The sequence below is a fragment of the Citrus clementina genome, unplaced genomic scaffold, assembly GCF_000493195.1.
Source record: "Citrus clementina cultivar Clemenules unplaced genomic scaffold, Citrus_clementina_v1.0 scaffold_9, whole genome shotgun sequence".
Classification (NCBI taxonomy): Eukaryota; Viridiplantae; Streptophyta; class Magnoliopsida; order Sapindales; family Rutaceae; genus Citrus; species Citrus x clementina.
In genome coordinates this window covers 30368768-30395795 of record NW_006261964.1, presented here as the reverse complement: position 1 = coordinate 30395795, position 27028 = coordinate 30368768, and the positions used below count along the sequence as shown (strand labels likewise).

Genomic DNA, 27028 nt, shown 5'->3' with positions numbered 1-27028 from the left:
GCTGTTGCATGTACACATCCTCAATGAGATCCCCATTAAGAAATGCGTTATTGGCATCAATTTGTCTAACATTCTAGCCTTGCATGACTGCCAAGCTAAGAATAACCCTGACAGTAGAAGATTTCACTACAGGACTAAAAGTTTCTGAGTAATCTATCCCAGCAGTTTGGTGAAACCCTTTTGCAACTAAGCGAGCTTTGTACTTAGAGACTGAACCATCAGTATTGTATTTAGTTCTAAAAACCCACTTGCAGCCTACTAACTTGTATTCGGGATTCATTGGTACTAAGCTCCAGGTTTTGTTTCTAATGAGAGCATTATATTCATCTTGCATTGCTGCCTTCCACTTAGTATCAGATAAGACTTCTCCAGCATTGGAAGGTTCTAGGCTGTTATGATCTGTCAAGAAGGCCTTTGGTTTGAATATGCCAGCTTTAGCTCTAGTAATCATAGAATGAGTGTTTATGGTTGTAGCTGAGGGAAGTGATCTGGAAGGTGAATTTTGTAGTATTGCAGGTGAAGTTGTAGTGTTTGGTATAATGTTTATGGTAGCAGCTGGTGATGTTGTGTGGACAATGGGTGAAGATATAGTATTATTTGGTGAAATCAGTGAGGTGGAAATTACTTGTGATGTAGGAATAGGAAGAGAGATGATGTTGTGAGTAGAACTGGAGGCATGAGAATCTGTATCTGCAGGAGCAGCTGCTAAAGGATTCTGATTGCTATTAGGAACTGAGATGTGATATACTTGTAAGGAATTATAAAGGAAGTCAGAAGATTTAGATGGCATAGACTGTAAGAAGGTAGAATCAGTAGAATATGGAAAGGAAGTTTCATAAAAAAAAACATGACTAGCTATGTAAATTCTTCCTGATGGATGAAGACACTTGTAGCCTTTGTGTAAAGGGCTGTATCCTAAGAAAACACATTTAGAAGTATGGAAGTGAAACTTGTGATGATTGCAATCTCTTAAGAAAGGAAAACAAGCACAACCAAAAGTTTTGAGAAATGGATAGTCTGGTTTTTGATGGAATAGATATTCATAAGGGGTTTTCAAGGAAAGAACAGGAGTTGGAAGTTTGTTTATAATGTGGGTAGCTGTATGAAAAGAATCCCACCAAAATTTTATAGGTAACTTGGCTTGTGCAAGCAAGGTTAAACCCAACTCAGTGATGTGTCTATGTTTTCTTTCCACAAGTCCATTTTGATTGTGAGTATATGGATAGGAGTGTCTAAACTGAATCCCCTCTGTTTAAAGAAAATGAACAAGTGATCTATACTCACCACCCCAATCAGATTGAAGACACTTGATAGGTTTATCTAATTGTTTCTCTACTTGAGCTTTGAAAACTTTGAACACTGGAAATGCTTCAACTTTGGTTTTTAAAGGAAAGATCCAGGTGAATCTTGTGTAATCATCTACAAAGCTGATATAATATTTATATCCTTGTATAGAAAGTGTAAGAGCAGGCCCCCATAGATCTGTATGTAAGATTTCAAGTGCATTTTTTGTTTTGGTTTCAGTTACTGGAAAATGAAGTTTGTGCATTTTTCCCAACTTACAAGCATCACAAGAATCAAAACCTTTATTACCATCGATGGTTTTAAAAGATGGACAAGAATTGATAACATGATTCAACACTCTAGCATTGGGATGACCTAATCTTTGGTGTAAAACCATAGTACTCAACATACAATCTGAGTTTTGACTACATTGTGCTTCAGTTTGTAACTGAGAAGCAATTTTATTTTGACATTTAGAATCAACAACAGAAAACATGGAAATAGGTTGAGTTGAGACATCTGACTGAACATGAGCAAAAAGACCTTGGTTTGACAGATAAGGAGAGGTTTTATTTGAGGAGACAAATAGCAATCTGTACAATCCTTTTTCAGCTTTGCCCTGCAGCATGATCAAATTCCTCACCTTGTCCTTAACAAAACAGAAATCATTAGTAAATTCTACCACAACATCATTATCTCTGGTTAGTTTTGATATACATATCAGGTTTTTGGTTATTTTAGGCACAAGAAGAATATTGTTTAGCTTAAGATCAACATGATTTATAGAGCTTTTCATTCTCAAAACAGCAGAACCTGTATGTGTTATGAATAAACCAACACCATTACCAATGACAAGTTTAGAAGTACCTGTAAAAGGTTCAGCCATATTCATATTGCTCATATCATTAGTGAGGTGGTGTGTAGCACCACTGTCAAGATACTAATTAGTATCAGCTGGAGCATCCATGTTGGCTAAATAGGCAGCCTTTGGTCCTCTATTTGGAGGTGATCTGTAAGAGCCTAAAGCAATGAATTCTTCCAGCTTCCAACAAATGTTTGCAGTATGTCCAGGCTTGAGGCAGATTTAGCAGGTAGGTTTTGAAGTATTCCACTGAGGTTTAGAGTTCATAGGTGGTTTCCCATTGTTAAAATTGTTAACTCCAGTGTTATTGTTCTAGTTTCCTCCTCCTCCTCCTATTTGATTACCAGATTGATAACCTTTGAACTGACTATTAAAACCAGTACCACCACTAGTAGATTCAGTGCCAAAGTTTCCTTTGTAATAACCACCATTTCCAAACCCAGAGTTATAGCCATAACCACCAAAACCTCTTCCACCTGATATGTTTCCCTTCTTAACTCCTCTATTTTGAGCATAATTTGCCTCAAAAATTGTTTTTCATATCCACACCAGCAAGCATTTGTGATTGTTGTTCAATCCTAGCCTCTTGAGTTAACAACATAGCATAGGCTTCATTTACATTCATTTTACCAACTCCTACTTGACCAGTAATGTAAGTAGCTACTGAATTATAATCTGGTCCTAGGCTAGATAATACATGTAAAATCAGATTATCACTACTTAAAGCACTTCCTGCTGCAGCCATATTATCAGCTATGTTTTTCATCTTAATAAAATAGTCTGTGATTTTCATATCATCTTTTTTTGTTGAATTCATCATATCTTTCCTTGTTGAATTCATCATGTATCTTAGATGTAAAAGTCTGGATTTAGACTGCGAGCCAAATTGTACCTTAATAGTTTTCCACACTTCAAGTGATGTTTCCAGGTTGAACACTAGACTAATGATTCCTTCACTCATTGAAGAGAGCAGCCATCCAAGCATCACTTGATCTTGAGATCTCCATGTTGTGAATTCTGGATTCTTTACAGATCTGAGTTTATCATCAACTCTCTGAGCTATATGAGATGGAGGTGGAGTGACTGCATTATCAATAAACTTTTCGAGCCTGTTTCCACGAATTGAGGCTAGGACTTGAGATCGCCATATGAGATAATTGGACTGATCAAGCTTGACTGGTGTGTTAAAGGTAAAGGAAACAGTTGTTGAATTTGTAGCATGATTAAGAGTTTAAATTGAGGAAGAAGAAGCAAGATTAACAGACGCCATTATTGGCTGGCTCTGATACCAAGTAAGAATTCAATGATGTTTGGAAACAGAAAAAACTTAAGGGAAAATAAGAGAATTCTAAAACTCTTTCTTCGTTTTTATTATCTCAAGTCATTAATTGACTGAATCTGTACATACTTCTGTTTATATACATCAGTAGTAATTAGAACTAATTCTCAACTAATTGCAAGTGCTAATCAGCTGGTTATAACTAATTAAAACTGAATTACAAGCACAAGAAATACTATAACAAACCTACTAATCTTCACGTGTGCAAGAGACTATATAACCACCAGGCTCCAGCTGGCAAGCCATGTCATCAACCTGTAACAGCAAGCTGCAGGTGTTGCAATCCTCTGCTCCACTGACTACTCTGCTTCCTTAACAGGGAGCAGCTGCCTATATTCTAGGAGGATATTGCAGCGCAGCTGCCTCAAATGCACACGTAATTGTGGGGCGCTCTGTCTAGACGTTTCTGCATTCCTTGTAGAATGAGAGAAATTAAGTTCCTTTCACAGCGCCCATGAGCAATTTTATGAATCAAGTTGCTTGGATGAATAGAGCTGCCCGACTAGGCTTAATGAGTGACACATTTTTCAAGTCATCAGCCATAGACAAAAGGCTTCAACTTTATGCTTGAATAGCTCTGGTTGAGATGGCAGGCTGAAGCATTGTTGGTTTGCCCTTACACCTGAGTATCGATCTGTCCATGGCTACCAGAAAATGAGAAAATTCTTTTTACAATGTCCTGGAATAATTTTAAAAATCGAGCTGCTTTAATGAATGGAGCTACTCGTTTCTGCTCAAAGAGTAATAAATCATCGGCTGTGAGAACAAAGGCTTCAACTTTTGTAAGTGCTTGAATGGTTCCTGTTGAGGTAGGGAGGTCAGATGAAAAATGGTCAATTGTAGTGCAAGCATCCTGAACCCAAGCGACAAGTTCTTCTCCACAAATGTCGCCATCTTTAAGATAATTATTAGTGCCTGGGGAGGCTTTTGTTACATTTCCGGAGTTGTAGATCCGTAGCTTACCTTGCACCACCAAAAGTGCCTTATCAATTGGGTCTCCTTCATGGACAATGTAAGCGTGCCCCATGTAGGTAACTGGCTGAACAAAATCACACAGATCCTCCAGCAATGCTCTCTTCCACTTTCCAAATTTTCCCATCTTGATTACATACAAGAACAACAATGAGAATACAGACGTACCATCTCAAGCAATTATAATGTGGTATTGAATAGAACTCACAATGATGTACAAAGCAGAGCAGTTCTATTGGATAATAACAGCAATAATAAAATTAAAACCCACTTTCTTGAGGAGTTCTAAGCAGAGTTCATATTTTATCTCCCTTCCAAGGTCCTTTGGAAGACGATTGATCAAACTTTCTATATCAAAACCAATGGTTTCTTGCAATTGGTATAGCAGGTACTGAATCGGCTGTTGAAGTTTTAGAGAAAGCTTTCTATAGGGCAGCCACTGCCCTAACTCTGTCCCCTTCTGTGTCATCCCCACTGGTCTTACAAGTTCAGACTGACTGTGAATAAGTCTGTTTCAAAAAGACTAGAGTCCATAGAAATTAAAAGTCACTGCGCTTCATCTTAAGCAGCAGATAAAACTATCTTGGAGATAAAAAAAAAAAAATGATGAACCAGGATTTGTCCAACAAAAATAACAAGTAGCCACATGCTAGATACACTAATGCAAACTGCAAAGATGTTTTCCCATGGATTGGCACTTGTTTGGAGACCTTGACCAAAAGAACTGCAAAAAAATTGAATTCGAAGGTATCTGTCGGGCACTAATCTCAGAAGTTATAAGTTCAATATGCTCATACAAGGAGTTTACACGGGTAAAGCACTTTGTATATAACAGATGACCACTTATTTTAATAGCTTACTTTTAAACTAGATGAAAGTCATATGATTATGGGTGAAGTTAGATTTTCTTTTATTACAGTAGTTTTGCCAATGGCCATCTCAGCAATGGGTCGATTAATGAAATTTTCAACGAGGGCACGGACTCTCTCATCCTCAAAAACCATTATAATATGGAATAAATATTAAAATCAGGGACGCATTATATGCAAATTAGTGTGATTTTAAAATGGAACAAAATGAATCGTCGGTTGAAACATGAAAACTTTGCTCCATACTGCAATCCGAACTTGAAATTAGCATAAATATATATATATATAATCAACACTGTAGAGGAGTTTTGATAGCTTTATATATACACATCAACCGTATCAGGCATCGGTTTCTAATATCTCAAACTCAAAATACTCTCGTCCAAATTTATTCTTGAGATAGGTCCTTAATTAAGATCATGAACAAGGCCTAAAATACTAACGTTGCTGCACCAGATCTGAATGCCCAAAATATTATTGTAGATGGCGATGGTGGCGTTCATTGTGCGGACGCTTGTGCATTCTTTCTAGTTTGTCGGAATACTTGTATGCAGCGAGCTGCATTGTTTTGCTTAATGATCAATATTCAAAAGCAACTGCTTCAAATCATCTGCCATTAGAACAAATGCTTCAACATTTGTAAGAGCTTGAATTGTTTTAGTTGATAGAGGGAGGTTGGATGAGTCGCGGTCAGCCTTCGCCCAAGCAATGAGTTCTTCTCCAGCAGAGTCACCATCTTCCAGATGGTTGTTCAGGTTACCAGAATTGCTTGAGGATCCAGCTATGCTCCTGGAAGTGTAGGTCCATAACTTGCCTTGCAGCACGAAGAGCATTTGATCAATTGGGTTTCCCTCCTGGAGAATGTAAGAGCGCGCTGTGAAGACAACTGGCTTCACAACATCACACAGTTTCTTCAACGATGAAACATCCTGCTTTCCAAACTCTTCTGCCTAAACAAACATACATCCAATATCATTACTATAATCTAGAAGGCTCGATGCTGATAATGAAATTCAGCTTCTGAATGAAGAGAATAAAAATTGATCTAGAACTATCTCAGCTAAAATGAGATTCATTCCCCATCACTAAACACATGTCAGGCTTGAGTTTCCATTGAGGTGATGTGAACCTTAGCTATTGCGCTTTCAAAACCATGCAGAAGTTCAAATAGTTACAAACATTTACCCTTGAGTTTATTCGATTGAGTTAAAGAAGAGGAAAATATTTTCATTAGTTTTTCGGATTGCTGTTTATATGTTGCCAGCCTCTTCTTTGTCAGTTCCACAAATTCAGAAGTAGGAGGGACAAATATAGTTGTAAAGATTTCTTACTCACATTTTTTAGCAGGTCTAAGCAGAGGTTTTGTTTTATGCTCTTTCTGAGGTCCTCTGGAAGATTATTCACCATTTCTACATCAACCCCTGTGGTTCCTCGCAATTTGGATGCCGCATGTCTCCTGACCTTCTTTTGGAGTTCCTTAGGGAGCTTTCCAAAGGGCGGCCACTGGTGTATTTCTTGTACCTTCTGTCTTATCTCCTCTGCTTTTGACATTTCATACTGCACATTGCGCGAGAATAATGGTTTATGGAAAATTAAAATTTATTGCGCTTCATCTCAATCAAGCATAAAGAACCAATTTTAAGAGACAAGAATCAGACGAGAAAAAAATAAAATAACATAAAATAAAGATACACCAACCTGGACCTTTCCAATCAAGAAGAAAAACAGCACTACTCCAGTGATGGTAATTGAAATCACAAAGAAGTTTTCCAAGACATTAGTACTGAATGGGAGACCTTGACCAAAAGAACTGCAAAAGTCAAACCCACAAATTTATTAGAAATTTAGAACCAATGTTTTTGAGTTTAATTGCTAAAAAAACATAAAAATACGTATGCGTAATTTTATGCCCAAAAAACATAGAAAGGCATATGCACAAAGATTGTTACAAGGAGAATGATGTATATCCACAACTTAACCTGAGATTTTGCAGGCTCCATCGAATACAAAGCAAGAACCTCAGAGATAAACTGTTTTGCTCCATAACACCAGAATTAATAGCATCAACGTATATCCCAAAATCATAGATAGTTGCATTTTGAGTCTTTGTAGAGCAAAAATCATTAGAAAATGTGTAGTTTGTTAAACTGTTGTCACAGTGCAAAGGAAGGAGACGGCATTTGGTAGAACCTGTGCAGGCTTTCCTCCAACATTCGGTCTTTCTTTGTAGAGCAAAAAAGTACCATAATGCTCCAAACCCCTAAACAACCATCAAGTAGATCATCAGGAATTATAAATTACCCAAAAAAGAGTAAAGAGAAATAGAATATATTGGAGACTTGGGAGGCAAGTAAACTTACATTAGCAGCATGTAGGTAAAAGAGATTGAACGTAAGTCTGGCCCATTTAGTATGCTTATATGAATTCTTCCTTTTTTTAATCAATGCATACAATCGCTTAACCTTTAGCAAATGTTGGACGATAAACAGGTTCATCACATGGAAAAATTGCTGGACATTCATTAGTCGATTATAAACTAGAAGCACCAACACCTGAACAGTTTGTACACCATAAAGATAGAATTATCAATTATGAAATATGATTCCATATGAAAAGGAAAAAAAAAAATGGAAATTAATCGTACAAATTACAACCTATGCGTGCTTGCTAGGAATCCAACATAAATTACTTTTGGGCGCCCATAGGTATGCGCGTGTGCCCTTGCTTGGCTAGTTGGAACAAATAAGTAAAAAGTACGACAGAACAAACATTTACCTGTGGGAGTGGAAAAATGAAGGCGAGATCAAATAGGAAGACGGCCAACCGAGATTTGCTAAAATTTCGATGTACATTCTCCCCTATTCGTAAAGCTTTTTTCATCAAAAACAATATATCATATGCTGTACGTTCAACAATAACCAAAATCATAAGGGCTATGTCAAATTGGAAGCACTTTTTGCCATCGTTGATCACGGGAAGGTACAAGAAAACAGGATCAAATATTATGGAATACACATAAATCAGCCAAAAATTAGCATCCGGGTAACGTCTCGTAGCATCCAGGAAACGTCTCGGCAGATTACGAATCTGCCGAAGAGATGTTTTTTCTCCATTACCCAAGCTTTCGATCACAGTTCGAAAAGCAGATACTGTTGCTTCTCTCTCGCTCCTACTGATGCTGTCCATTTCAACACCAGCAACCAGTCTCGGCGTTCCTTCCTCTAAATTCGAGTGCTGAGACCTGAAAAAATAAAATCAACTTCATCGTCATCACCATATACAATAATTGTAATAACATATGGCCTGTACCTCAGCTCAGTAAGGCTCTATACGTATATCGTCAAATTAATAAACAACTCGCTTAAGGCTTACATAATCAACCAAGGGGAAGGAAAATTTAAGTAAATGAAGCGAAGCTTAATTTCAGTTTCCTTCAATTAAATACAGGTGGATCCTTCACAAATCATCACTTCAGTGGCTGAGTCTTCGGAGTTCAGAGCATGCTTATCCTATGCGCTAATAAATATCTACGCACTGTGGTTCCTCAAGACATTGACTTCTTACACAATCAATCAAACAACCAAAAAAAAAAAAAATTCAATAATTATGTAATTTCTGTAGCACCTGTTGATTGAGCTGGGGCCGGAGGCAACTAATAGCTACGACTTGAGGTTAGAACTTATCCATATGCATAATCTCAATCTACGGTTCATTAACCAAAATTTTGGCCCCAAGAGGCTGCAACTCTATCACGTCCCTTTGTGCTTTTTGCTCACTAGTAGAATTGGATCTTTGTGCTTTTTGCTCAAGATAAATATAAGCCTTAGAAATATGAACTTGTTAAGGATCCAAATCCAAACTTGTGAACAATGTCACGATGCCTATTACAAATTTGAGCAATGGTAGGAACAGTTGGGGCCTGTGTCCCAGGTGGTTTTAGAAACTTTTTGATGACCACTGACCTTTCTTCCTTAGAATTTATAAAAATATCCCATTTGAGTGTTAAAATTATGAAAAGTTCAGTGCTCATCTCTAGTTCACAAATTGAACTTACTTTCTGCTAGTTCAAACACTGAAATTTTGTGTAAAAAATAAATCAAGGGTCATATATTGTTATTTAAATTTTTTTTGAAATTGTATTATACTAATAAAGGTTTTAAATGGAGATAAGAAATCTCATTTGTTAAAGACTAATCCTTAAATGGAGATAAGAAATCTCATTTGTTAAAGACTAATCCTTAAATTTAATTTCAAACACTATATATAATCAAACACTATAAAGGAGTTTTGCTAACTTCATATATATACACATCAACTGTATCAGGCTTCGGTTTCTAATATCTCAAACTCAAATACTTTCGTCCAAATTTATTATTGAGATAGGTCCTTAATTAAGATCATGAACAAGGCCTAAAATACTAACGTTGCTGTACCAGATCTGAACGCCCAAATATTATTGTAGATGGCGATGGTGGCGTTCCTTGTGCGGACGCTTGTGCACTCCATCTAGTTTGTCAGAATACATGTATACATCCAGTGCAATGTTTTGCTTAATGATCAATATTCAATAGTACCTGCTTTAAATCATCTGCCATAAGAACAAATGCTTCAACATTTGTAAGAGCTTGAATTGTTTTAGTTGATATAGGGAGGTTGGATGGTGGCGTTCCTTGTGCGGACGCTTGTGCACTCCATCTAGTTTGTCAGAATACATGTATACATCCAGTGCAATGTTTTGCTTAATGATCAATATTCAATAGTACCTGCTTTAAATCATCTGCCATAAGAACAAATGCTTCAACATTTGTAAGAGCTTGAATTGTTTTAGTTGATATAGGGAGGTTGGATGAGTCGCGGTCAGCCTTTGCCCAAGCAATGAGTTCTTCTCCAGAAAAGTCACCATCTTCCAGATGGTTGTTCAGGTTACCAGAATTGCTTGAGAATCCAGTTATGCTCCTGGAAGTGTAGGTCCATAACTTGCCTTGCAGCACGAAGAGCATTTGATCAATTGGGTTTCCCTCCCGGAGAACGTAAGAGCGCTCTGTGAAGACGACTGGCTTCACAACATCACACAGTGTCTCCAACGATGAATGACTCCAGTTTCCAAACTCTTCTACCTATACAAACATACATCCAATATCGTTACTATAATCTAAAAGGCATGATGCTGATAATGAAATTCAGCTTCTGAATGAAGAAAATTGAAAATAAAATGTGATCTAGAACTATCTCAGCTGAAATGAGATTCATTCCCTAACACTAAAACATATCAGGTTTGAGTTCACGTTGAGGTGATGTGGACTTTAGCGATTGCGCTTTCAAAACTATGCAAAATATTTTTATTAGTTCTCCTTTGTCAATTTCACAAATTAACGAATAGCAGACACAAATATAGTTGTAAAGATTTCTCACTCACTTTTTTTAGCAAGTCTAAGCAGAGCTTCTGTTTTATGTTCTTTCTGAGGTGCCTTGGAAGATGATTCACCATATACTCTACGTCAACACCCGTGGTTTGCAATTTCGACGTCTGATCTTCCTTGATCTCCTTTTGGAGTTTCTTAGGGAGCTTTCCAAAGGGCAGCCACCGGTCTATTTCTCGTACCTTCTGTCTTATCTCATATACTTTTGACGTTTCAGACTGCACATTGCCCAAGAATCATGGTTCATAGAAAAGTAAAATTTATTGCGCTTCCTCTTAATCAATCATAAAAACCAATTTTGAGAGACAAGATGCAGATGATTAAAAGAAAAAAAATGAAAACATAAGGTACACCAACCTGAACCTTTCCAATCAAAAAGAAAAACAACACTACCCCAGTGATGGTAATTGAAATTACAAAGATGTTTTCCAAGACATTGGTACTTAACGGGAGACCTTGACCAAAACAACTGCAAAAGTCAAACCCACAAATGTGTTAGAACCAATGTTTTGAGTTTAATTGATAAAAAACACAAAAATACGTATGCTTTAATATATGCACAAAAAACAAAGAAAGGCGTACACAAAAAGATTGTTACAAGAAGAATGATGTATATTCACAACTTAACCTGAGAGTTTGCAGGCTCCATTGAAAACAAGGCAAGTACCTCCGAAAAAAATTGTTTTGATCCAAAACACCAGATTGAATAGCATCACGGAATATCCCAAAATCATAGATAGTTGCATTTTGAGTCTTTGTAGAGCAAAAATCACTAGAAAATGTGTAGTTTGTTAAACTGTCATCACAGTGTAAAGGAAGGAGGCCACATCTGGTAAAATCTGTGCAGGCTTTCTTCCAACATTCAGCCTTTCTTTGTACGGCGAAAAAGTACCATAATGATCCAAACACCTAAAGAACCATCAAGTAGATCCCGGGAACTATAAATTACCCAAAAAAACAGTAAAGAGAAATAGAACATTTTGGAGAGTTGAGAGGCAAGTAAACTTACATTAGCAGCATGTAGGTAACCGAAATTGAACGTCAGATTGGCCCATTTATTAAGGTTATATGAATTCTTCCATTCTGTAATCAATTTAGCCAATCGGATAACCTTTAACCCATGTTGTACAAGAAACAGGTTCATCAGAGAGAAAAATTCCTGGCCACTAATTCTTTGACTATAAGCTAGAAGCACCAACACCTGAATAGTTTGTAGATATTAAAAAAAATATATATATTAACCGTACAAAATACAACCTATACATGCTTGCTAGGAATCCAACATAAATTACTTTGGGCGGTCAGAGGTGTGCGTGTGTGCCCCTCCTTCGCAAGTTGGAACAAACAAATTAAAAGTTGACAGAACAAACAATGACCTGTGGGAGTGGAAGAATGATGGCGAGATCAAGTAGGAAGACGGGCAACAGAGATTTGCTATAATTTCGATGTATACTCTCCCGTATTTCTGAAGTTCTATTTGTCAAATACCAAATACCAAATGCTGAACGTTCAGCAATAGCCACACTCATCACCCATCTGTCAAATTGGAAGCACTTTTTCCCATCGTTGGTCACAGGAATGTACAAGAAAACAGGATCCAATACCATTGAATACAACAACACAGCCAGAAAGCCTCATGCAGCGGAATCCAGAGAAATGGAACACCAAAAGCAGTTATTTCTCTTACTTCACCCCGCGGAATACAGAGAAATGGAACTCCACAAACATTTATTTCTCTTACTCCTCTCATGCTCCTACTGGTCCTGTTCATTTCAACACCAGAAACCAGTCTCGACGTTCCTTCCTCTAAATTCAAGTACCGAGACCTTGGGAAAAAGAAAAAAAATCATCTTCATCACGGTCACCATATACAATAATTGTAATAAAATATAGCCTGATCATAAGTTCAGTAGGATTCTATAAGTATACCATCAAATTAATATACAATTCGCTTACGAAGGAAAATTAAAAGTAATTGAAGCAAAACTTAAATTCAGTTTCCTTCAATTAAATACAGGTGGATCCTTCGCGAATCAGCACTTCAGTTTCCTTCAATTAAAAAAGACATTTGACTTTTTACATAATCAATCAAAAAAATCAATAAATACGTAATTTTTATAGCACCTTTTGATTGAGTTATGGCTGCAGGCAACTAATGGTTGCGACTTGAGCCGTACTGGGTTAGAACTTATCCATATCCATAATCTCAATCTGCGGTTCATTAGTCTTGCAATGGTAGGACCAGTTGGGGCCTGCTGTCCCGGCTGGTTTTAGAAAATTTTTGAAGACCTCTGACCTTACTTCCTTTAAATTGATAAAAATATCCCATTTGAGTGTTAAAATTTTGAAAATTTCAGTACTCATCTCTAGTTCAAAAATTGCACGCACTTGCTGCTAGTTCAAACACCGAATTTTGGGTAAAAATAAATCAATGGTCATATATTGTTATTTAATTTTTTTTTGAAATTGTATTATACTAATAAAGGTTTAAAATGGAGGTGAAAAATCTCATTCGCTAAACACTAATCATTACCCTTTATTATCATTCGAACTCAGGTGACTGCGGGTGCAAAACATATTCACAGTCAGCTGAATTATATTAAGATACGAAATTATATTGTATGTTGAAAAACTTTTCTGGCTACCTCTCATTTAGACTTAACTATATGAGCATATTAAATGATTAAATTTCATGGTCTTTTGTTGATTCTCTGACTATGTCATGATGTCTAGATTGTAGTATACAAATTAGGTAATAGAAGTCTAGATACTTTGTATATAAATTTTAATGTCATACTGTAATTACTGTTTGCCAATAATATTGTATTTTTCACTTTTACAGTTCTCCTTCGATGTTAGAGGTAGCTTTTGTCAAGTTTGAAAATTGTGCTAGTTGTTACTTTTTTTTTTTAAATTATTACTGATATTAAATCAAACATTACCATTATAATATTTACAATCGTACTAAATAATTGGGACTACTATCATACATTAACACACTAAAATACTTGATCAAATATTTTAAACCCTCTGTAATATTAAAATTACACTGCAATATACGTCCATGGCAGGCAAACAAAGTACGATTAAGGTATCTTCATCTGCATTTGTAATCTCGTTGATGTAGAGTTACATCATTAAAGATTCCGCCACGTGTCACACATGAACGAATCTTGCACGTGCTGACCACACTCCCCTATCTCATTATATCCCTTCTGGTTTTCTCTCCCTCTCTCGCGGCAGAAAGTGTTGAACTCAATAACAAATAAAAATTTCACAAACCCTTTTACAAGTGCTTTGCATAAACAATTTCTCACTCCTTCAAAAGTCGTTAAAGGTACAATTTTTAACACCCTTTTTTGTTTAAAAACAAATGCATTTCTGATTCTACCAGGTACTTGAACAGGCTTCGGTTTCTTTGGTTTTGTATATTAATGGTAAAACAAATTAAAGATTAAAGCTTTTAGGGGTTTGTTTGCTTCTTGCTGTTCATTTTGGTTTCGCAATTATTAAATTTTTAATTACAGTTCTCGTACATTCGTGCATTGATTTTTTTTTTTATTAAGATTCATTCAATATCGTGTTTGTGTTAGGTGCTTGGTTCTTATATGTTGTTGGGTATTGGTGAATGAATGAGATGACAATCTCTTCACTTTCTGCTGGGGTTTCTGCTCGGAGAAACAGTTTAAACAATGTAATTATCGTTTTACCTTTTTATATGGATTCTATAAACTGTCCTTTTTGTTAGTACCCTTTTGTGATTTTTAGAGTTTGCATTTGTCCACATGGGATCAATTTTCTACTTTTCAGGTTGATTTTCTAGAGATTTCATTTTCAAAGCCAAGGAGGAAGTGCACTCGTCTTCCGTGTGGGCTTAATGTAAGGCAGGCTGTTCATGTTGTTCGGTTATTAGCAACATGTAGGAGAGACCTTAGACGGAGGACCTTAGCTTATGCCATACCGAATGAAAATGATGAAGCTAAGAAAGCAGCTTCCCGCGATTGTAATCTTGATACCATGGCTTTGCATTTGGATAATAATGCAAGTTCTAAATACTCAGACGTGGAAGTTGTTGCCTCCATTTCATGCTTAGAAGATGACATCTCTCAGAGTATTGAGAATCTGAAAAGCCAAGGAAGCATTCTTGACAAACTAAAAGCTGTTCACTTACATCTGTTAGCCTCTGAGCGATGGAATGCTTCTCGACTCAAATTATGTCACAGGTGTGCTTCTCTTCTATTTGGGGATTCTTTTTTAGATTTATTGTGCACAGCATTTGTGTGTATTCTCTAGTGCTTGCTGTGGGGAAATTGTAGCAGCTTATCTTAAAAAATTGATAGGACCACCTGCGGTGGACTGCTGAAATAGGCTTTTATGTTTCTTTTGTTTCTCATTCTCGAAGTCTTCGATTGCTTCTATTTATTAATTCTGTGATACTTATCATCTCTTTTTGCCCTTTGGATTATTTTGTTAAACTGTTCAACTCATGAATGCTGTTTGGTTAGTGGTCCTGTGTTCACTTTTATATGGTGAGTTCTTTGTCTATTCATTTACCTATCCCCATTTCATGCACTGAATAAAATGAGTGGCTAACTTATGGATGCATTAATGTGGATGTTGATTTTTGTTTAGGCATACATGAGTTATCCTTTAATAATTTGATGGTGTACATGCTTGTTCAGTCTTATATTTAAATTGTCTGATGGTACTTACGTGTTATATTCTGTTTCGGCAATATAAACTTGGTACTTACGTTTTGGAAAATTTTAAGAGTACATAAAATACTGTTGTTTGTTTAGGAAAATAACTCTTTGATGTTTTGGCATTTTTGTCCTGGCAGACACTACTCGGATAGTGCAAGAAACTTAATTCATTATCTAGCTTTGAGGTGCCTTGACCTTGAGCAGCTCAAGGAAGATCTTTCTTGTAACAGTCTTTTAAATTTGGAGTCTATCAATTCATACATACTTGCAAGTCTTACAGCAGGAATACAATTGTTGGATAACCAGAAGTCCAGTTCTCTGAACACCCAAGAGAGCATATTATACCAAGAAGAAAACGGGAACTTCATGATACAGGCATTGGGTAAAAAACTGTCCGCCAATAAAGAGTTGTTGTTGGGTCCACTTCGACATAACCAAACCAATCACATCATGGTAACAGTTGGACAAGAAGCTAGTGAAAGTGAAATATCTGACATTCTCAAGGCTGGTGCCTCCATTATTCGGATCAATTGTGCACATGGAAACCCCAGCATTTGGAGTGAGATTATCAGAAGAGTGAAAACAAGTTCTCAAATGCTTGAAATGCCATGTCAAATTCTTATGGATTTAGCTGGACCAAAACTCCGCACAGGCAACTTGAAGCCTGGTCCATGCATAATTAAAATATCCCCCAAGAAGAATGCAACTGGAAATGTGATCTTGCCCTCTCAAGTTTGGCTGTCTCACAAAGATGCAGGTCCTCCTCCATCTCATTTATCTCCTGATGCAGTTCTATTCATAGATGATAAAAAATTTCTCAGTGAGCTTCAGGTTGGTCATATCTTGAAGTTTTCGGATGCAAGAGGTAAGAAAAGGATGCTCAAGATATCTAGACAGTTTCATTTTTTTTCTGGCACTGGGTTTGTGGCAGAGTGTTCTAGGACTGCTTATGTCCAGTCTGGAACAGAGTTGCATCGTAAAGGAAAAAAAATTAGGTTCCCTGCAGCACAAGTGGTGGATGTCCCTGCTGTTGAGCCATTTATCCGACTAAGAGTTGGAGACTTGCTAACCATATCACGAGATAGTTCATGTGAACAAGATGAATCTTCTGAGCCCATAAGCAGTGCTCATAGGATAACCTGTTCTTCTAGCTGTCTGTTTGATTCAGTCAAACCTGGAGAGCCTATAGCTTTTGATGATGGAAAGATTTGGGGTTTAATCCAAGGAGCAAGTATTTCAGAGATTGTTGTGTCAATTACTCATGCCGGTCCTCGAGGTACTAAACTTGGATCAGGAAAATCCATAAACATCCCAAAAAGCAATATTCATTTTGAAGGCCTTACGACAAAGGATCTGATGGATCTTGAATTTGTAGCCTCACATGCTGACATGGTGGGCATTTCTTTTGTCCGAGATAGTTGTGACATTGCCATGCTTCGTAAAGAACTGGAGAAACGAAAGGTTCAGAATCTGGGAGTTGTTTTGAAAATTGAGACAAAGAGTGGGTTTGAGAGGTTGCCTCATATACTCTTGGAGGCTATGAAGTCTTCAAATCCTCTGGGTGTTATGATTGCCAGAGGTGATCTTGCGGTAGAGTGTGGATGGGAAAGGCTGGCCGATATGCAAGAAGAAATTTTGTCTATTTGTGGTGCTGCCCATGTACCAGTCATTTGGGCTACTCAGGTGCTGGAGTCGCTTGTCAAGTTTGGTGTACCTACCAGAGCTGAGATTACTGATGTTGCTAGTGCAAGGAGGTAAATGTTCAAATTGTTATTCACCCTGGCAATTTTAATTGACACTCAAAAAAATGATTTTAATTGTTCCTCGAGCATAGTTATAATAAAGTATTTCTTATGTTGCTATGTTTAGTTGGGCATGTGAGCACCCATCCAACCAAAATTTAGAAATCTTCCCCGGCCTAAGAGCAGTAATATCAATAGTTTCTTAATATTATAACCAGCGAATACTTGTTTTGCAAGTCAAACCTATTTTTATAATGGTTAGTCTCTTCATTCGGCCTTTGTAGAACTCACGTTTCGAGAGTTATCTCCAAATCAGAAGTGTCAGGACATCTTGGCCAGTGGCATTTAGGCTGAAAATTGATGAAGCAACCAGTGCAAGTGAAATTTTGAGGTTCGGATAAGAATATTAGAATTTGTGGACGAAAATCGTGCTAACATCGTTTGATTTCTAATGCTAAGGGCAAATCAATCCTTCTCTTTGAACATGTGCACCAGTCCATTTTTTGGTTTTTTTCTCTTTGAATATGTGCACCAGTCTATTTTTTTATTTTACTCATGACAGAAGTTTTACAGCGGTGAAGCCTTTACCTTTCCATTGTCTAGGACCAAAAAAGAAAAAAAAATTATATTAAGCTAATTACACAGATGATGATTAAGTGGTGTCCTTTGTTTTGACAGGGCAAGTTGTGTAATGCTAAACAAAGGAAAACATGTTGTAGAAGCTGTTTCAACTTTGGATAAAATCCTCCACATCAACACTGCACAGATGAAAGCAGACCTGATGAAGCCTCTTCTACCATCTAGCCATTTCTTTTAGTGATAATTTATTTTCTTAGATGTAGTGGATAGCACAGTTGTATAAATGAGCAGCAACATTTTTCTCTTCAGACTGGGGCCGTCAAAAGAGGATCGGTATCTCAAATTTTGTGTATATCATTTATTTTAATAGAAAACTTGCTCATACTGTTATATTGTTTCTCTTTGACATGATCTTTTCTTCTAGAAGGATTTGGGTATATGCAATGCCTTCTGTACATAAAGCAATACTTCTCAAATAAAACTCAATAACAAAGCGAGATGTATAAACCCTTAGGTGATATTGAACTCCGGCTCTTCAACAATGGTTTCAGTCTCTCCTTGCGGCTGAGGCAGGTATTGTGGTGTTCTATTGGGAAAATTGATACCCTGTAAAGCATTTAATAATGAAGCACCTTGTGATATTGCAACTTGCAGGCTAGAATCAATTTCACCAGTAGATCTTGTTGAATTCCTTCTAGTATGATAGCGACGCCAAGCATCTTGTATGACACGAGCTGCCTGAGTCATCAAATTTTTCCAGTTTAACTCGGAATAGGTACAAAGCTGGTGGTTAATGAATACATTTTTCAAGTCGTCAGCCATAAGAGCAAAAGCTTCAACTTTCGTAAGTGCTTGAATAGTTCTGGTTGATATTGGCAGATTTGATGAAGAGGGATCATCCATAGCCCAAGCAACAAGCTCTTCACCACAAAAGTCACCATCTTTCAGATGATCCTTTTTGCTTTTGTTATCATTGTCTCTGTGATTATTGAATCTTGCAGAGCCGGATGCTCTGCTCTTGGAGGTGTAGTTCCATAGTTTGCCTTGCACTACAAAGAGCATTTCATCGATTGGGTAATCCTCCCGGACAATGTGTGCCCGCTCAATGAAGAAAGCTGGCTTTACACAATCACACAATGCATCCAGTGTCGCTTCATCTAATTTCTTAAACTCTTCTACCTTGAAACACATTTCATGAATAAGGTTGAGATGAATGTTCAGTTTCGTTTAATATGTGTATACAAAACTGAAAACCAAAAGGCAGATGCTACAAAGACAAAGGAGCTTACTTTCTTGAGCAGGTCCAAGCACAGTTCGCGCTTTATGTTTCTTCTAAGGTCCCTAGGAAGATTACTTATCAAATTTTCAACATCAACACCTTTGGTTTCTCGCCATACGTATTGCTGGTATTTCTTAATCTGCTGCTGCAGATTTCCTGAGAGCTTTTGAAAAGGCATCCGCTGCTCTATCTCTCGCACCTTCAGTCTCATCTCCTCTGATCTTATAGTTTTTGACTGCAGATATATCTGTTTAACAAGAAACATAGCTTATAGAAATTAGAAATCTTTGTGCTGTATAGAAAATCTTGTTTAGAGATAAGAAACTGGAAATATGAACCAACCTGCATATTTCCAATGAGAAAGAGAAACAACATCAAGCCAGAGATGGTAATTAGAATTGCAAAAAAGTCTTCCCAGATGTAAGTACTTGTGTTGAGGTTTTGACCTAGACAACTTCAAAAGAATTGAATTGATATTAGAAAGACGAGTTTTTGAGGAGAACCAATGATTCAAATTGATTTTGAGTATTGTTGTGTATGCAAAAACCTAAGACTTTGCAGTCCCCAAAAGAAACAATGCAGCAACTTCTGAGGAAAATCAGTCATCTCCACAATACCAGATTCAAGAGCATCATGAAATATTCCAAAATCAAATATCTTTGTATTTTGTGGCTTTATGGGGCAGAATTCATTTAGAAATGTGTAGTCTCCTGAATGGTCATCACAGTAAAATGAACCATGATTGCATCCAGCATGCTTTCTGCAAGCACTTTTCCAGCATACAGTCTCTCTTTCAATGGAGAAAAAGTACCACAAAGCTCCGAATACCTGACATACCGGCAATCTACAGAAATAACAGTATTAGCAAATGTGAAAATGTTGTTGAATCACGTAGATGGATACATACAAGGTAAATTAACTTACATGAGCAGCAAGCAAGTAAAGAAGAAGGTTAAATACAGCTTTAGCCCATGTAGCTTCATCAAGTTTGCTGGAATTCCTTGTAGCCTTCGTAAACAATGGATAAATTCTAATAACCCTTGGCACATATTGGAAAAAAACTAAAAATTTCAACAACTTCATTGCATCTAAAAATTTTGAGCCTCTCATCGTTGGCATGATAATCAAAATTACAACCTGAAAACAGTACAACAAGTTTAGAACCCACAAGTTAGTGCATTAGCACATATAGTTTATTATTATTTAGCTGCCCGAAAAAAAAAGTCTGCCTTACTTGTGGGAGAGGGAGAATGGCAAGAAGGTCAATGAGAAAGAAATGCAACAAATTTTTCCTTGCAAATTTCTTTGAATTTTCTTCTTTGTGTATCAAAGAAGAAGAAGCAAAAACATCAGAATGGAGGTTGAAGATGATATAGATTGTATAAAAGACATCAAAGACGGAACGAAGAACGATAGCTGCAATCCCCAAGTTTTTGTCCAATCTAAGGCACTTTTTATCGTCATTGGTCACAGGAATGTAGAAGAACAAAGGATCCAAGAAAATTGCAATCACACAAAATATGAGACAAACCAAACTGCCAGAAGGCCCTCGTGGATCAATCAGTTTCTTGATGTAAAGCAAGTGTTTGATTACAGTGCAAAACCAACGTCCTGGTAATCCTATAATGCCGTTAATCTTAACACCGGAATTTTCATCTCTTTGGAACTTGACAGAGACAGAGTTTGTTCCATTTCTTGGTTCCCCAGTTACACGCCCTGCTGTACCTTGCTCTAAATCCCATTTCCGTGACCTGAAGTGAACAAAGACATATAATTAGTGTTAGAACCAGCAGAACAGTTTGCTGAGGATTATATACAAATATATTGGAAAATGACTTACATGATCAGCGAAGTTCAAAAAGAATTTTTGGGTCTCTGGTGGGTAGAATGTGTGTTCACTCTTAAGTAAATAATCCTCCGTTGGATTCAGAGGCACGACTCAAAGACTTTGATTTTTTAAGTCAACTAGGAACATATATTTATACCAATGGGCCTTTGGTCCAGTGGGAGAGCCCTTGCACTTAGAATAATGATGGCAAGGGTTCGAGCCTCCATAAAAGCATTTATGGGGCTTATTTACAATCCTTCCTCAATTATCACATAATTGAGTGGAGCCAGTTTATTCCTCACGAAATGTGAGTAGAGTGGACAGCCCTCGAATATTTGAGAGGGTTTGAAGAATTTGGGCAGCGCTTCAGAGGAGTACATGCCACGATGAAGGTCCCAATTGTAGAATCTGTGTGTAAATATTAATTGTAATACCTACAGTCCTGTATAAACAGTATTTAAAAAAAAAAAGGAACATATATTTATTTTTTGTAATTAAAATTTTATTTTCCCCGCTAGCTCAAGCGTGAAAAGTGGGAAAAGTAAAATTGAAAGAAAGATTCCAGATTTCTTTTTTTAATAGTTCTTTACACTGTGTAGCCGCCGTAAAATATTGAAAATCAATCTTTGCATGCAATTTTCAAATTAGTGGCATAAAAAGAATGGAGTGAAAAGTACATGCAATTTTCAAATTAGTGGCATAAAAAGAATGGAGTGAAAAGTACAGATAGCTTTGTAGGCCATTAAAGCAACTAATCACATGGGATTGCCTCAATCCTCTCATATAAAGTTAAAAAGTGGATTCCATTGCTATAGAAAGGGCTGTACCTTTACGTGTAAGGTAGCAGCTCCCCTAATCACAAATACCCACAACCAAATTTGCTTTTGAAAGACTTAGGATTTTGTAGTCTTACGTGTGACATTGGTGCTGCGTTATCTGTGGGTCCAGCCAATCATATCTTACTAAATTTTGGTACCGCGCCTAAAATTTTCTCACTACTGGCAATTTGATACGAGTCTTTGTCTTCTTTAGTCGGCCAGAAAAAAAAAAACATATTGTTAGTTCAGATCAGACTATCATTCAATCGGATATGTTTATCAATATAGTTGACAGGGATACTACTATAATATGCTAAATATGTATCCAATCAGATCATGCTTTTTGAAGCCTAGACAGAACTCTGAGGAAAGAGATGGATTAAAACTTTCAGTGGCAGCACACTCAGTTTTATGTCAATAAAGAGTCCGCACATACCTTTCAAACAATCTTAGGAAAGGTACTAAAGCATTTAGAAACCAGATACATAACACTTTTGGACGATGCAAAGCGTTAAATGGTAACATAACTTACTTTACTATTTTGCACGAAAGAGAAACCGAACAAAAGACCCCATTCAGCAGGTTTGGTCGGAACCTGTGCTTTCATGTAGACTTTGAATATTTGTATAACCCTTAGCACATGTTGGAAAAGAAAAAATTTCATGACAAAGAAAATTGGGTGCCTCGCATTCTTTGAATCATAGCCAATATCAGTAGCACCTGGATGGTTAATTTGCAGAAATATAAATATATCATCCTGGCAATTTGAGAACATCTATACACGTATCATAGAAAGAAAATTTAACGGTAAGACTCTGCTTAATTTACCTGTGGGACAGGAAGAATGATCAGAATATCTATGAGGAAGAAGAGCCAAGACCATTTCCTTGCAGTTTTACTAACACCAGTATGAAGTCTGAAAATCTTATGGATAACATAAAACAAATAAGAAACAGAACAGTTAGCAACAGCTGAAATCCACAAAACTCTGTCCAATTCGATGCACATTTTATCATTGTTGACCGTAGGGATGTAGAACAAGCAAGTATCATCCAATACTACAATTAGACACCAAAAAAGAAAAATCCAGTTCCTGTAAAGCCAAGATGTTTCAATGATTTTCTTCACACATGCCTGGCCTTTGCCTATAATAATCCCTTGAATTTCAAGACCGTTATTGCTTAAGGTCTGTTCCTGAGACCTGAAAAAACACAAAGTAATTAATATATATGTGTATGTAAAGGCTTTATCAATATACATCCACATCAAACTATAGCAATAAAGTTATTAAATCAGCTCAAACACAGCAGGCGAGCCACAACTACTTGGCAAGAAAAAGAATTGTTTTGGCATTAAATTTAGAATACAAATACACAAAAAGTCACTCACATGATGAACAACAGAAACTCCGAGTAGATGAAGCAAATCTACCGAGTTTGCTACTTTGCTTAGTTAGGGGCTGGTCAACGGTGAGTAAAGGGTTCTTGACTTTTTCTGGTACAAATCTGTTTGTTTAGCATTCCAGCTGGCTCTAGCACCATCAAAAAAATGATTGTAAAAGCCGAGGAGAGTATAAAACTCACACTTCCTTTTGTTTATTTTAATGCTCTCGTGATCGTATGACCAAATGTGTTATAATAATCCCCAAATTGAGGTTGACATGTAGAAGTCTGAAATTTAAAAAAAAAAAAAAGAATTAAGAAGACACCTCACTTGGATGTGTTACATCAATTCAATTCAAGAGCTATACTTAATAATTTAAAAAATATTTAATAATTAAATTACATTGGACTCCAAACACTCTTAAATTGATGTATGTATTACAACTATAAATTTGCTCAAAAGTCGTTCTACTGGCACTACACTGTTATCCTTTTAAAAATACTTTCACGGGCAGTGACCATAAAGCCGTCAGTAGTTCTCTAAATTTCCAAATAAATGTACAGTATACAAATTACTTTTAGGAGATTTATGCAATAACCTGGAAACAAGATGTAATTTGCAATTAAAAGATAAACAATAGCTGTGAGCTCATCATGCGACCCAAAAAAAGAGTGAGCCGCCTATTTCTCTTTTGCAATAATCTGAGTTTCCACCAGCTGCTTAGACCTTATTGTTGGAGGTACTTGCTCCTGTGTTGATGTTTCTGCAGTCCTTGTGGAAGGCAAGAAAGTTCCTTTTATAGCACCCATGACTATTGTAATGAATCGAGCTGCTTGAATAAATGGAGCTGCCCGATTGTGCTTGATGAGTAATACATTTTTCAAGTCATCAGCCATAAGAATAAATGCTTCAACTTTTGTGAGAGCTTGAATAGTGATGGTTGAGATGGGGAGGGCAGATGAAGAAGAGTCAGTTCTAGTGCAAGCGTCCTGAGCCCAAGCAACAAGTTCTTCCCCACAAATGTTGCAATCATAATTATCAGTGTTTGGAGGGGCAGCTGTTATGCCCTCGGAGTTGTAAGTCAGTAGGTTGCCTTGCACCACGAAGACCATCTTATCAATTGAGCCTCCCTCGGGGACAATATAAGAGTTCTCCATAAAGACAACTGGTTTTACAAATTCACACAGATCGTCCAATAATGCTTTTCTCCACTTTCCAAACTCTTCTACCTTGATCACATTACAAGAATAATAAGAATCACCATGCCTACAATAACAAAGAAAAAGTAACCTTGAGAAGCTTTAGACATGAGGGGGAGAAAAACCTCACTTTCTTGAGCAACTCTAAGCAGAGTTCAGACTTTATGTCCCTTCCAAGATCCTCTGGAAGATTATAGACCAAATTTTCTATATTAAAATTCCTGGTTTCATCCCATGAGTGTAGGTGATATTTAATCTGCTGTTGAAGATTTTGGGAAAGCTTTCTGAAGGGTAGCCACTGCTCTAGTTCTTTTTCCTTCTGTCTCATGCCCTCCAATATAGATCCAGATTTTGTATAAGTCTGTTTCACAAGGACCAAACTGATCAAATTTGCTGCTCTCAGGTTGGGAGACAAGAAATATAAAAACACAAACCTGGATTTTTCCAACCAAAATGACAAGAAGCCACACGCCACAGGCAGTAATGCAAATTGCAAAGATATTCTCCCATGGATTGGTACTCGTTTGGAGTCCTTGACCAAAAGAACTGCAATATTTGAATTCAAGTGCATCTCTCAGACAGAAGTGTAAGCTCCATATTCCAAAAGCTGGAAAATTTAAGCACAAGCAAGGCACTTCAATAAATACTGTCAGACAGCTATAAAGATTGTTGACTGGAATGACTCATGAAGCTAAATCAATTTTCTTTCTGTTGCTATTTTTTAGGACTATGACCACTTCTTCATGCTATTTTCCTGCACTTAGTTATGATGCTCAAATGTAGCAGATGTTTCTGCACTTTAGTTTTCATTATGCTGTATAAATAGATGATTTTGTTGCTCAATAAAAATATAATTCTGCAGTCTACAAATCAGCCTTCTCTCAATATCTTTATAGCCAACAAGTATCTTATATTGACAAACCTGAGACTTTGCACGCCCCATCGGAAACAATAGTAAAGCCTCCTTTTAAAATCTTTGGTTTCCACAACACCAGATTGAAACGCATCACTGAATATTCCAAAATCAAAAATTGTTGAATTTTGATTGTTTGTGGGGCAAAAACCATTTAGAAATTTACGGTCTTCCAAATGGTCATCACAGTAAAAAGATCCATCACCACATCCGTCATGATTGATGCATGCTTTCTTCCAGCATACAGACTCGCTTTTTATGGCAAAAAAGTACCATAAGGCTCCAATTACCTAATACATCAAGTCACTTGTAAGTCACTTGTTGATCACAAAGATATGCACAACTAAGAACTAATTATATGATCACAATGCTTCAAAATCAGTGCTAAACTGAATTTTTGACAGTAGCAAGTATCAGATTTATGTCAATAGAGATTCCACATGCCTTTTGAATCATGTAAGTCAGTACATAAAACAGCTATTTAACTTACATTACTAGTTTGTATGTAAGAAAAACTGAACCCAAGAGCCAATTCTGCATGTCTGCTTGGAACCTGTGCTTTCATATAGACTCTGTATATCTGGATGGTCCTAAGCACATGTTGGAAAAGAAAGAATTTCACAGCAAACGAAAATTCTGTGCCTCTCATTCTTTGAATCATAGCTAAAATCAGCAACACCTGGACAGTTCAGAGTCCATGAGTGATATGAATCTTTTATATATAGACATAACACCAAGCGTTTATATGATAAACTTTCATTACCTGTGGGATAGGAAGAATGAACAGAACATCACTGAGGAACAAGAGCCACGATCGTTTCCTTGAACTTTTACTTATACCAGTATGCAGTCTGAAAACATTATCAATAATATAAAATAAATCAAAGACTGAACGGCAAGCACTAGCTGCAATCCACAAATCATTGTCGAATTCAATGCACTTTTTATCACCATTGACCATAGGAATGTACAGAAACCAGGTATCCACAAAGATTACAATCACACACCAAACAAGAAAAACCCAATTCCCGTAAGAGCCATGTGTGTCGAAGATTTTCTTCACACAAGGCTGGCCTTTGGCTATATTGCAGCTAGATTTTTGCAACTTTCTAATACTCCTAATCTCTTGCATTTGGATATTTCCTGAGACTGAGTTTGTTCCATCTCTATGTTCCCCAGCAGTGCCTTCCTCTAAATTCTGTTCTTGAGACCTGTTCAGATCATAAGCAACGAAAAGATTAGTTCATAAAGTTCTCTTCAGAACAACTCAATTTAGGCTAACTAGTACATAAATTATTGCCAAGAAAAATCTTTTAAAGAATCAAATTAGCAAAAATTTAATGGGCATACATATCAACACACCAAAATAATTGCTTACATGATTGAAAATCGAAGAAGAGGAAGCAAAACTTTGGATTTCTGAGTAAACCTTCCTTGAGGTGCAGGATCGTTCACAAATCAGTAAGTCAAAGGGCTTACTAAGATAAGTTCTATTATGTTTGACATGATATTAAAAATTGCCCGCATTATTGCCTAGATTGGATTTAAGATTTTTCTGGTAATAGTAAAATAGTCTTAAGAATTTCTCCAACATATTGTCAAAAACTTTTTGACTTCTTCAATCAATAACACGAAACAGAACAGACACGCATGCGCATACACATAGTAGAAGTTTTCCACAACTTTCACATCAACCCTTTTACAGTATTGTAAATCATTTCATAATGTTGTAAAACTCCTTTACAATGGTATGAAAGTAGTTCTTATCTTTTAATAAAGTGTGAGAACCCTCGTTAAAAACACTCTCAATCTCATATGTATATTATTGGTCACAATCT

General features: G+C 36.7%; 5 protein-coding genes and 1 non-coding gene across 7 annotated transcripts; 1 reads left to right on the top strand and 5 right to left on the bottom strand.

Moving 5' to 3' along the window:
* Positions 1-2736: 2736 nt before the first annotated feature.
* Positions 2737-2873, bottom strand: LOC112095522. The gene has a single exon (XR_002903898.1). It is a non-coding gene; the product is annotated as a small nucleolar RNA Z247 (small nucleolar RNA).
* A 2906-nt stretch (positions 2874-5779) lies between these two features.
* On the bottom strand, positions 5780-8326 carry LOC18033406 (cyclic nucleotide-gated ion channel 1; the record flags this gene model as incomplete). The annotated part of the gene is made up of 6 exons (XM_006422107.2): positions 5780-6276; positions 6662-6883; positions 7025-7136; positions 7306-7586; positions 7687-7878; positions 8102-8326. Coding segments are annotated over 6 exons (1410 nt in total), but the record flags the coding sequence as incomplete, so codon positions are not given.
* Positions 8327-9775: 1449 nt separating this feature from the next.
* LOC18033105 (cyclic nucleotide-gated ion channel 1) lies at positions 9776-12749 on the bottom strand. Its single transcript, XM_006422104.2, has 6 exons — positions 12123-12749; positions 11756-11947; positions 11375-11655; positions 11104-11215; positions 10743-10964; positions 9776-10443 (listed from the first exon to the last, which is right to left on the bottom strand). Exons 1-6 carry the CDS (start codon positions 12351-12353, stop codon positions 10066-10068), a joined length of 1416 nt encoding a protein of 471 aa, XP_006422167.1. The 5' UTR covers positions 12354-12749; the 3' UTR covers positions 9776-10065.
* A 1245-nt stretch (positions 12750-13994) lies between these two features.
* On the top strand, positions 13995-18047 carry LOC18032013 (plastidial pyruvate kinase 4, chloroplastic). Of its 2 annotated transcripts, none has more exons than XM_006422103.2 (5): positions 13995-14083; positions 14340-14440; positions 14557-14969; positions 15587-17203; positions 17870-18047. In XM_006422103.2, the coding sequence occupies exons 2-5, from the start codon at positions 14375-14377 to the stop codon at positions 18006-18008; spliced, it is 2235 nt and encodes a 744-aa protein (XP_006422166.1). In that variant the 5' UTR covers positions 13995-14083; positions 14340-14374; the 3' UTR covers positions 18009-18047. The 2 variants fall into 2 exon arrangements, with proteins under 2 accessions (XP_006422166.1, XP_024045868.1); XM_024190100.1 differs by lacking the exon at positions 13995-14083 and adding an exon at positions 14199-14215.
* A 222-nt stretch (positions 18048-18269) lies between these two features.
* LOC18031393 (cyclic nucleotide-gated ion channel 1) lies at positions 18270-20976 on the bottom strand. Its single transcript, XM_006422102.2, has 7 exons — positions 20890-20976; positions 20284-20800; positions 19974-20186; positions 19597-19877; positions 19392-19503; positions 19060-19296; positions 18270-18949 (listed from the first exon to the last, which is right to left on the bottom strand). Coding segments are annotated over exons 1-7 (2031 nt in total). The 5' UTR covers positions 20892-20976; the 3' UTR covers positions 18270-18280.
* Positions 20977-23487: 2511 nt separating this feature from the next.
* LOC18033138 (cyclic nucleotide-gated ion channel 1) lies at positions 23488-26698 on the bottom strand. Its single transcript, XM_006422099.2, has 7 exons — positions 26569-26698; positions 25954-26401; positions 25681-25869; positions 25200-25480; positions 24712-24823; positions 24408-24638; positions 23488-24307 (listed from the first exon to the last, which is right to left on the bottom strand). Coding segments are annotated over exons 1-7 (1812 nt in total). The 5' UTR covers positions 26571-26698; the 3' UTR covers positions 23488-23758.
* Positions 26699-27028: the final 330 nt, after the last annotated feature.